The sequence below is a fragment of the Triticum aestivum genome, chromosome 5A (assembly GCF_018294505.1).
Source record: "Triticum aestivum cultivar Chinese Spring chromosome 5A, IWGSC CS RefSeq v2.1, whole genome shotgun sequence".
NCBI classification, from domain to species: Eukaryota; Viridiplantae; Streptophyta; class Magnoliopsida; order Poales; family Poaceae; genus Triticum; species Triticum aestivum.
Window position 1 is genome coordinate 633,074,595 of NC_057806.1, and position 11,255 is coordinate 633,085,849.

Genomic DNA, 11,255 nt, shown 5'->3' on the forward strand with positions numbered 1-11,255 from the left:
TTGCGGCCGAGTTGCGTGCGCCCCCCCCCCCCCCCCCCCCCCGCGCGGTCGGATGCGTGTTTTGCACATGGTTTCTCTCGATCGATCGGCTTTTGATCGAGTAACAGCAGGGCCTTTTGAGCGGGTTTCTCTCTTTTCATTTTTATTAGTGACTTTTTGTTGATTTTTTTTAAATCACTTTTTGTTGATTATTAAGAGTACTATGCATACGGTTAGACGATGATGCAGTCTGAACCATCCATGCTTGGAACCTTTTTTCTGTTTTATTTTTTTCATATATCCATTTTAAAAATTCTTCAGAATTTCAAAAATTGTTCAAATTTTCAAAAAGTGTTCAGGATACCATAATTTTGTTCGCGTTTTGAAAAAAATTGTTTGGAACTTTAAATTTATGTCCTTGTTCCAAATTTTGTTCACATTTAAAAAAAAGTTCCCATTTTTCCGCAAAATGTTCGCATTTTCAGAAAGATCAAAGATTCAAAACAATGTTTGCTTTTTAAAAGAAAGTTCGCTACAGTACCTGCCAATTTTAAAATATTGTTCATGTTTTCAAAAAAATGTATATGTTTTTCAAAAAAAATCAAAGTTCTAAAAAATATTTGTGTTTTAAATAAATGCACGCTACAGTACCTGCTATTCTTAAAAATTTGTTTGGGTTTTCAGAAAACATTCTCATGTTATCAGTTTCTACAACTTCTTTGAAGTAGGCACAAGCGCCTGTTAGTTATAGTGGTTATCTGCTCGCTCTTTGCAGCAGGAGCCCACGTGTTCGAGTCCTCGCCTAGTACTTTTTCTTTTTGTGGCATATTTCTCAAAATAGGCTATCGCCCCACTTTATTAATAAAGCAACCAACCAGTTCATACAACAAATAGCACAAGACTGAAATAAAAACACTACATCAAGGGGTAGCCGGCGAAGCAAGTCGCTCAGCCGTGCCATGAAGCGCATCCAACATCAGGCCTTGTCGGTTGCTATCCCGATGCCGAGCCAGCGGGTGCCAATGCTGTAAGAATGCAAAAAAAAAAAGAGAGTAGGAGTTAGAGGCCCTGCAATGGAAGGCTTGTTCAATCACCATCTTATTACGCGTGGTCCAGAGAGTTCAAGCTAATGTCACGAAAACTAGCGAAAAGAGATGCCTTTTCCTCCTAGTTTGGACCGCTTTGGCCTGGAGGAAGCCGATCAGGTCTAGACCATCCCAGTCCTGCCCGAGCGCCTCTGGAACAAAGCTCCACAGCCCGCGTTTCGCTGTGCAAGAGAAGAGGAGGTGGGTCCTTGTTTCCGGCACCCCACACAAGGGACATGGGCCATAGTACCGATGTCATGCTAAGATAATTTTTCTTCCCCCCACTTTATATTTCTATTTATAATTAAATGAATATGTTTTAAAAATATAAGTTCACTTAAAAAAATAAAACCATGGATAGGAAAAATACTAACAAACGATAAAGAAATGTTGGCACAGTTACAAAATGTAGATAACTTTCAAAAAATGTTGATGACAATTAAAAAATGTTTATGCATTTACAAAAAATTGTACGTGAAATTTTCAAGAAATGTGCACACAATGTATAAAAATGTTTTGCATAGTATAGAAACAATGTTCCGTACAATTACAATTAAAAAAATTTTGGATGTGTATTAGAGAAAATGTTGACCATGTATTCAAAAGGTTGTTCAAACATGTATTAGAAGAAAAATTATATCGTCGACAGAATGTAAAAAAATGCTTGCTTATTGGTATTCAGAATTGTTTCGTCCCAAAAATAATGTACATGAGATTTTTGAAAATACTCCAGGTTTCACAGAATTGTTTGTGACCTTTAAGAAAAATATTGACACAATGCAAAAAAAACTTCGCATGGTTTTAAGAAAATGTTAACTGCCATTTGAAAAATATGTGTTGCATTTTAAAAGAATATTCGTGACTTTCCAAACAAATGTCCGTGAAAAAAATGTTTGTGCAATGTAAAAAAAATGTTCTCATCGTTTGAATGTTTTTCTATTGCCACCAAACAAATGTTAAGCGCATATTTGTAAAATGTTGACCATGTTTCCAAAAAAGTGTCCAATACATGTTTACAAGACAAAAAAAATGTATGTCATGTATTTGAGAAATGTACAATGTGTATCGAAACACATGTTCATGTGTACGCTGAAAATATACATTGTGTACTAAAAAAAGTGGCCATGTGTTAAACAATAAAAAATGATAAAACCAAAGTAAAAAATACAAAGAAAACCGAAGTACAAGGAAGAAACAAACCCAAAGAAACAAAGGAAACCAGAGTACACCAAAGAGAGAGAAAACCAAAGTAAAGCGATGAAGAAACAAAGAAAACCAAAGTACAACGGAGAAAACAAGAAAAACAAAAGAAATGCACAAAACCAAAACAAGAAGCAAGAAAAATAAAAAGGGAAAAATGAAAGAAAAAATTGGACAAGTCCCTCGAGCAGGCGATCAAACATGGCAATCGAGAGAAAAAAACAATGTAATCAACCGACCCAATTACGACGGGAACGAAAAAGCTAAAGGTAAACTGGAAGCTATACTAGCTATAAGCGAGATATAGTCTTCGTGCAGTGCTACGTGGAAAATCCTATTTGACGCGCCCCGCGTCAAGTAGGTGGCCTAACGCACAGGCGCGCTTGACTACCGTGCAAAGTGGGTTAGCCATTTAACATAGCACAGTGTTTCAGTTTTTGGACCCTTCTGAAAGATTCTGTCTGATTTTTTATATATTTCCCATAAAAAAGATTTTTATATGTTTTTTTCCTGTTGGTTCTGTAAATGTTTTATCAAGATTTCTTTCTTTTTTCATTTTTTCTTATTTCCCTTTTTCTTTTACTTTTTGTTTTATTTTTAAATTTTTCATATGCTCATAATTCGAAGATTTCAATTAATGTTCAAATCTTCAAAAGAATAAAAATTGTTCTTAAAATTCTTTAAAATATTTCAAAATATCAAATTTGTTGTTAGTTTTCGAAAATTGTTTGTCTTTTGAATTCTATTTGGAACAACAAAACATTTCTATTTTGGGAAAGTTTAGAAAACTTCAAAAAAATCCCAAAATTTTAAAAAACTGTTCGTTAATATCTAACAAATGTTGGAACTTCCAGGTTTTTTTCTCATAATTTTCATATTTGTTCACTTAAAAAATAATGTTCATATTTTCTAGAAAAAATTACTTTTCGACAATTTTTCAGAATTTAAAAAATTACTCACAACTTTCAAGAAATGCTCTAGAAAACAAAAAAAATGACATTTGAAATTTATTCTCCTTTTTTGAAAAAAATGCTCAGAAGTTCAATTTTTTTCCAGAATTTTGATATTTGTTCACATTTCAGAAAAGGTTCATATTTTTCCTAAACAAATCACTTTTCAAGAATTGCTGGAAACTTCAAAAGTTTTTCAAAAAATACAAGAAATGTTCAAAAAATATATTTGAAATTCAAAATATATTCTCCTTTTACCAAAAAAATGTTAAAAAATGAAAAAAATGTTCGCGATTTCAAAAAACATTTCCAAACTTTAAAAATTGATATTCCTAAAAAATTGTTCCCACATTTTTACCTCTCTGGCAGAGTCGTTCGTACCTGCTTGCCGCTAGCTCGGTTCGGTTCATATGGATGGTCGACCCAGTAGGACTGGCAGTGTGTGCATCACGCCCTCCATTAGGAAGTCCCGCGCTACATGTCGGGCGGATGATAAACAAATTAAAAAGATCAACCGCCAAGGCAGCCGTGGATGGAACCCTGAATAGCCACCCTACCTCTCCCATGTGACCGCCAACCTTTGCAACAAGGTTAGTGTTGCACTCGGCCTTCTGGCAAGAGGAGCCTTGTTGCAATCTTGCACGAACCATTTTTTTCTTCCCTTTGAAACAAGACCCATGCAGGTCAGCTGTGTGGCGGCTGGCGCTGGCGGCGGGGTTGTTGCTCAGGTGGCGGTGGCCTGCTTCCGGTGGTTCGGCGGCAGGGGATGCGGGCTGGCGGCTGACGTGGTGGTGTTCGTGGCTGTCAGGCCTCCGTTCGTGGTGCAGGGGAGTGGTTGTTGCGCACCTTCTCCTGGTGATGGGCGGACGTTGCGTGAGGTTAGCCTTGTGCCAGACGGCCGACACCGGCATCTCGTGTGGCGATGACGCCTCCGGATCTAGGGCTCGTGCTTGGGTGGACCAGTTGGACACGGGGCGGGTCGGAGCTTGTGCTCCGGGTAGGTGGGGTTAGGCGTGATCCTTCTTCTTGCGGGTGCGGTGGGCGTCGGCAGTTGTCGAGATTTGGCTACACGGTCGGCTAGCTCAGCGCCCGTGGCAACGGGTATGACATTGTGCGAGCTTGCTTGGCAACAGTCGTCGGTGCGTTAATTCAATCTTCTCCCTCCGCCCCACAATATACGTGCGTTTTGCAAGTTAATATAGCTTCCAAAACGCTCTTATATTGTGGGAGTGAGGGAGTGATTCGGTATGAAGGCATATTTTACTTGTCAAGTGCATTCCTGGATGGATACATGACACATCCTGCGCTTGCTTTGCGCCTGAGAATCTGAGAATCCGCGTGGGCGCAGATGCGTGCCCCGCCTCCTCCGAATTTTTGTCGAAAGAGACCATCTGCCTGACGGAATTGCCAAAAAAGACCCTCACCGAATGAATTTGACAAAAAAGACCCCCTCGGCCATGGCGGCAGGCGCGCCGGGCGACACGTGGCACCTGCCGCCACGGCGCGAGGCGGCAGCACCTGCCGCCAGCCGGGGAGGCGGCAGCCTGGCCAGAACGGGAAAGCATGCCTGCGACGGAACGGGACTGGCGCAGTGGGACCTGCCGCCTCAAGGGCAGGCGGCAACACTGTAACTGCTGGGCCCTGCCGCCCGCCTGTGCACGCTGGGCTCCCGCTGTCGCTTTCGTTTGCATGACATGGTGAGTCATGTTGGCTAGAGATAGAAGATAAGTTTTGCCCATCGAGCTAGATCTGAGCAAACTGTTTAAACACGTAAGGCATGCATGCATATCATTTAAGCGTACAACTGCTTTGGTCAGACGAATGATAAGTGTAGTAAACTGAACAGTCGAATGATAAATGTAATGTCAGTGTGTGGACGATCAAGACCAGCCGGCGAATGACAAATGTGATGTCAGTGTGTGCACGCTGCGCTCCCGCTGTCGCTTTAGGTTGCCGCCTGCCCCTCAGGCGGCTGGGCCCAGCAGCTACAGTGCTGCCGCCTGCCCCTGAGGCGGCGGGTCCCACTGCGCCAGTCCCGTTCTGTCGCGTGCGCGCTTTCCCGTTCTGGCGAGGGTGCCGCCTCACCGGCTGGCGGCAGGCGCTGCCGTCTTGCGCCGTGGCGGCAGGTGCCACGTGTCGCCCGGCGCGCCTGCCGCCACGGCTGAAGGGGTCTTTTTTGTCAAATTCATTTGGAAGGGGTCTTTTTTGTCAATTCCGTCGGGCAGGTGGTGTCTTTCGACAAAAATTCGCCTCCTCCTTCCCTTTTCATTCTCTTTCTCTTTCTCTTTCTCTTTCTCCTTTAGTACAGATGGATGACTGAATCTTTGTTACAGTATATATGTGTAGTCAAATCTCAAAAGAACGCTGGCCCAGTTGAAGCTAGTTCAAACGCACGGTTCCCATCAGAAAAAGAAAAGAGTTGAAACGCACAGTCGAGATCCAAGCTAGCTTGGAAAGACAAGAAGGTGAAAGGCAAAAGCAGCGTCGTGGCGGCCGGAGCGAGCCGTCGTCAAGTCGATGCGCAACACTCCCTCCGTCCTCCCTCCGGGTCCCGGTCAAGTGGGAGTAATTTGTTTTCTGGATGTGTCTGGCTGGCGGCCGTTGGCTCGCTAGCGGTAGCGAGCGGCCGGCCAGAAAAGGAAAATTCTTGTCCCCCGTTCCCAGAAATGAAGGCCTCCTTCCGACTGCAAATTTCGTTGCCTCGATAGCGCTCGCGAGCGGCCGCCAGCCACTAGACCCTGTTTGTGGTGGGGAATGCTGAGCAGTCAGATTTCCTAATCACGATTTTGTGGTGGGGTGCGTATTGGTCCCTGATTTTCCATGCCCTTTCTTCCATGTCCGACCTGACACACGGGTGTGGTCCCCTTGCTGCCATAGCTTTTGATTCCTTTTTGCATGCATGTGTTGGTTTTGACCTTCGCTGCAGCTCCACGTGCTATTTGCTGCCATCATGTAATTATTTGTCTAAGATACTGATGTATTTAGACACATTTTAGTGTTAGGTGCATTTTTATTTAGACAAATATAAGACAACTAATTTGGTACAAGACACCACTAGTATTTAGAAAAATTAACACCATGGCTACTGTTTTGCGGCCGCTGTGTGCAACTAGACCCTGTAGTGAAACCAACTTTTGCCTAGATGTGTGCAAATAGACACAAGGAGTTTTGCAGATAGCCCAAACTAGAAACATGGACTGGATGTTCCTGTTTGTGCAACTAATCACAGTTCCAACAATGCCAACTTTTTATGCAATGTGTGCAACCAAACAACCAAATACTAGAAAATATGGACTGGATGTACTGTTTGTGCAGAAAGAAGCACATATTTGCGCAACTAAAAAAACATGGGTTCCAAAAGAAACCTTTTTATGCCATGTGTGCAAATAGAAGGCTATATTTGTGCCAACTAAAACATGGATCCAAAACCAACTTTTCCTTCTATGTGTGCAACCAAACAGCCAAGACTAGAAAAGAGATGTGCAAACTAACCATGGATCCAAAAGCCAGCTTTTGCTGTAAATGTGTGCAATCAACACACACAGACATGGATGTGTGCAGTCTGTGCAAAAAAAAACACATATTTGTGCAACTAAACATGAATCTAAAGCCAACTTTTGTTGTAAATGTGTGCTACTAAAACATGAATCCAGGCCTCCAAACAGCTTGTGGCAGAGGGGGGGACTTTTGTAATGGGCTCAACTTATTGTTCAACTTCACCAACCTCCCAGGAGATGCCCTTATCCTACCAGCTTGTGACTGTCGTTCTGCATTATCTTCTTCATTACCCTCACCCCCCTGCACAATATCATGAAGGTGAAAAAAGGTGATTAGTTAACACTGCATAATTTTTTTGTTGTTCTTTAGAAATCTGGATTAAAAAAGTTGAGGATGCCAACACAGTATTTTGTTTACTGTGCAACTAGAAATGCTAAGGATGCCAACTAAATACATACTCTTGTGCAACTAGAAAAAGTCTTGAGTATGTCAACTAGTTAGAAAAGTATTGTGCAACTAGAATTGTCGAGGATGCCAATTAATTGGATACTACTGTGCAAGTATAAAGTCTGAGGGTGCCAAAGATACTCTTGGGCAACCCTCAATTTTTTGGAGATGAGACTAAATTATATACTGTTGTGCAACTAGAATGGCTGAGGATGTCAACATTATCTGCTTCATTTCTCTCATTCCGTTGAAAATATCTTGGGGTTCGCAAAAAAAGGCAGAGGTGATTAGTTATCATTACATACAAATATTTGTTCTCTGGAAAACTAGATTAAAAAGTTGAGGATGGCAACTTGATATCCTGTTTGTTCTGCAACTAGAAATGCTGGTGATGACAACTAATGAGATATTCTTGTGCGACTAGATATGCTGATGATGCCAACTAATGAGATATTCTTGTGCAACTAGAGAGGCTGAGGATGTCAACTACTTGGATAATGTTGTCCAACTAGAATTGCAGAGGGTGCCAACTAAATAGATACTCTTATGCAACTAGAAAGCCTGAGGGTGCCAAGTCATTAGATACTGTTGGGCAATCCTCAATTTTTTTAAGATGAGACTAATCTGAGTCTTGTGCAACTAGAGAAGCCAAGGATGTCAACTAGTTGTATAATGTTGTCCAACTAGAATTACTGAGGTTGCCAACTAATTAGATACTATTGTGCAACTAGAAAGCCTGAGGATGCCAAGTCGTTACATACTCTTGGGACAATTCTAAAAAACTTGAAGATGGCAACGTTGAGCAACTGAGAAAGTTGAGCATGCCAATGCTTAATTAGTCCTTCTGCAACTATGTATGAAAATTAATACACTTGGCTGCCTGTATGTGGAGTAAAAAATATTCCTGATGGAATTTTATGTTACCTCAGCGGCTGCTGCAGAAGATGTGGCATCTACCCCTTTGGATACTGCCTTCATGCGCACCTTTCTTCTCTGCAGTTTTACTAAGAGGAATCTTTCGCCACCCTAAAGTTGTGTAAGGAAAAAATTAACAAGCATAAGGGGTTGAGAAAAAATTAAACATGTATGTGTGCCATATAAAAAACCTAAAGAACAAAAGAAAAATGAAGGAAAATAAATTCCAAAGGACTGCTGTTCTCCACTCACATCGTCATCCTCTCCATCCCCGTCCTTATCATCGCCATGCGGCTGCCGCTTAGCAGCCCTTTTTGAGTGCCGTCGTGAGATCGGATTTGCAGAACCCTACAATGAACAAAAACATTGGGATGTTAAGAGGGTAAAAGAAAAGGGCATAATAAAAATGGTCAGAGGATAAAACCCAAAAAATTAAAGTGGTAATAGGGCAAAAAGAAAAAAATGGGAACCTCTGTTTCATTGTCAGGCACATCTCCTTCTCCAGCCATTTTGGTCTCTGCAATAAAAAATGCGAACAATGTATTAATCAAATTAACAGAAGTTGCACAGGGGAGAGAAAATGTGGTGGGTTGGCTACTTTTATATATGAAGTTGGCTAGTTTGAATTAAAAGAAAAGTTGCACATGATTTGCTGCCTAGTTGAACAAAAAATAAGTGCCACCAAAAACACAATACTCCATCAGAAGAAAAATTAAGTTGGTTATTTTTAACATAAGGTTGGTAAGTTCTATCTAACAAGTTGCACAAAGGGGGCTGCCCGGTTGCACAAAAATGGCTAAAAAAGGAAACAAATCTGCAAACTCCTATACTATTGCAGGCCAACTGAGCAGCCCGCCGAGCATATTGTGTGTGTGCGACTAAACATTATTGTGTGTGCAACTAGACTACATTGCAGGCCAACTGAGCATATGTGTGTGCAACTAGTCCTGCCAACTAAATATCAATGTGTGTGCAACTAGATTACATTGCAGGCCAACTGAGCATATGTGTGTGCAACTAATCCTACCAACTAAACAACAAATGTGTGTGCAATTAAATTACATTTGCAGGCCAACTGAGCATATATGTGTGCGCAAAAACACCCCAGAGTGCATGAACAAGCTTTTATGCAATGTAGTCAACTTCCCTGCCATTTTTGTGCAACTACATAATCTAACTAGCCAACTACATAATGCTCTCCGTGCATCTACCCAGATCTTTCAAGTAAATACATAGGGGAGTGGGTGCACCACCACCTAGCATCTCGTCGTGTAGTCCCAACGCAACACACATTGGGACCGAAGTAAGAAATCCATCCCCATGCCCCACCTACCCACCACAGCCATGGCGACCGGAACCTCACCGGAAACTGCAGCTGCAGACACGAAACACCAAATCTGGGGCCTAGGTCGTCCTCCGTGTAGGAGCTCGGAGGCGTGACGCCCGACCGGCAAGCTCGACTGCCAATGCATATTTTTACCACAACAACGTTTCAGCCTGTAAATCATGGACGCCCAAAAGCCCATGTTATCTAAAGTAGCTGAAAATGAGACAACCACAAGTACACCCAAAGAGGCTGAACGCTTGAGGAGTCATCTGTAGTCCAGAACACTGAACCTAGACCATGTGGTAAACCTGCACTTATAACAAACTGAGAAGACATCTGTAGTCCTCTCATGGTAATTGCTATGAGCATATCTACTCTCCTACAGTGATCCCAAAACCAAACTTCTACTTCTTCTTTGAACGGTCAATGTGTGTCACAAACTACAAGTTCAGAAGATAGTAATCCAAAAATATCAGCACATTCATTGCTGGGAGGAAACATTTTTATCGGAACAGTCATATACTACAACTCATATTTCTTCTACCTCTGCCGACAGAAGAAAGTTGGCACATATGTTCAATCTCCCACCCAAGTATGCAGCAATAACACCTAGATGGCACTGTAATCGACCGTCGGCGTTGGGGACCTAGGGAAACAGGCCCCCTGACCGCGGCGTGCGTCGCTAGGAGGAGGCAGCAGGAGGGGAACGGCCGGGCGCGTGCTAGGCGCGGCGCGCGTCGCCAGGAGTAGGCAAGTGGAGGAGGCGGCCGGGGTGTACTTGGCGCTGGGAGGTGGCTGGAGAAGTGCGGCGGCCAAGCGCGTAGCCGAAAGGAGGACCGCGGCGGCCCTTTCCCGTCGGGGCTGCGGCGGCTGGGCGACCCCTGCTCCTGCTCATAGAAAGAGCAAGGAGGAGACGACGGCACTGCTGGTCCGGCTTGCCGGCTGATCTGCTCTCCAGGCTCGTCCGGTCCGCCGCCTCGCCTCGACCTCCCTAGCCGCTGCCTCACCGGATCTGATCTAGACAAGGAAAAGAGGATAAGGAAAGGCTTTTTTTCTCGGAGAGAAAGTAGTGAAGGGAGGATAGTGCGTGGGCTCTGAGCCTCCGACCAGATAACACCTGCGCTTGCGGGCCAATGGATTCGACGCATCGAGCGGTCGCGGTGCGGCCGCTCGTCTCGACCAAATAGTGCATGTGCACTTTTAAGATTTTAGGTTTGTTTTCTCCTTGGGCACGGAACGCCATATCGATATATAAATCACCCGCTGATTTGATTGGCGTGTTTGTCCGGTGAGCTGTGACCAACGACGACCACACATATATCCACGCGTATTTATTAGTACTGTACTCCCTCCGTTCCTAAATATTTGTCTTTCTAGGCATTTCAACAAGTGACTACATACGGAGCAAAATGAGTGAATCTACACTCTAAAATATGTCTACATACATCCGTATGTAGTAATCATTTGAAATGTCTAGAAAGACAAATATTTAGGAACGGAGGGAGTATTTGTTAGCGTACAGTACGACTGCAGCATGTAGAATGAGCACGGGGCCACGACCTAGGTAATGACACAACGTAATGACCTCGTCGCTGTCTGCACAGGTCCTCGCTAATCAACTCGGAATTCAAACAAAACCAGTAGGAGCACTAGTACCAGCTTCACGTCCGCGTCATGGAGCATGGGCAGCGACTACACCGAACGCGACCCGCTGAACCCATAGATAGATAGATCGATCGATAGGATCGGCCGCAGCGCGCCACCTCACGCTCCACCCGGCCCCGCGCGCCGATCCCACCGTCGCTTGGCATGGCAGTGTCGCGCCGTTGAGCACCGAGGTGAGCCGAATGAGTT

At 43.5% G+C, this 11,255-nt stretch overlaps 1 protein-coding gene across 2 annotated transcripts; it reads right to left on the reverse strand.

Moving 5' to 3' along the window:
* Positions 1-6,402: 6,402 nt before the first annotated feature.
* LOC123108071 (uncharacterized) lies at positions 6,403-10,179 on the reverse strand. Of its 2 annotated transcripts, XR_006451833.1 has the most exons (6): positions 9,946-10,179; positions 8,545-8,591; positions 8,327-8,422; positions 8,084-8,185; positions 7,921-8,003; positions 6,403-7,012 (listed from the first exon to the last, which is right to left on the reverse strand). XR_006451833.1 is itself a non-coding variant. In XM_044529928.1 (5 exons), exons 1-5 carry the CDS (start codon positions 9,971-9,973, stop codon positions 6,851-6,853), a joined length of 435 nt encoding a protein of 144 aa, XP_044385863.1. In that variant the 5' UTR covers positions 9,974-10,158; the 3' UTR covers positions 6,426-6,850. The 2 variants fall into 2 exon arrangements, 1 of the variants encoding a protein (XP_044385863.1); XM_044529928.1 differs by lacking the exon at positions 7,921-8,003 and having other exon boundaries at positions 6,426-7,012; positions 9,946-10,158.
* Between the last annotated feature and the right edge of the window lie 1,076 nt (positions 10,180-11,255).

Coding starts and splice junctions, on each gene's coding strand:
- LOC123108071 (XM_044529928.1), bottom strand. CDS start 9,973: ATGTGCCAACTTTCTTCTGTCGGCAGAG. Junction 8,423..8,544: donor TGCCTGACAATGAAACAGAG/GTTCCCATTTTT, acceptor TGTTCATTGTAG/GGTTCTGCAAATCCGATCTC. Junction 7,013..8,083: donor CTTCTGCAGCAGCCGCTGAG/GTAACATAAAAT, acceptor GATATTGTGCAG/GGGGGTGAGGGTAATGAAGA.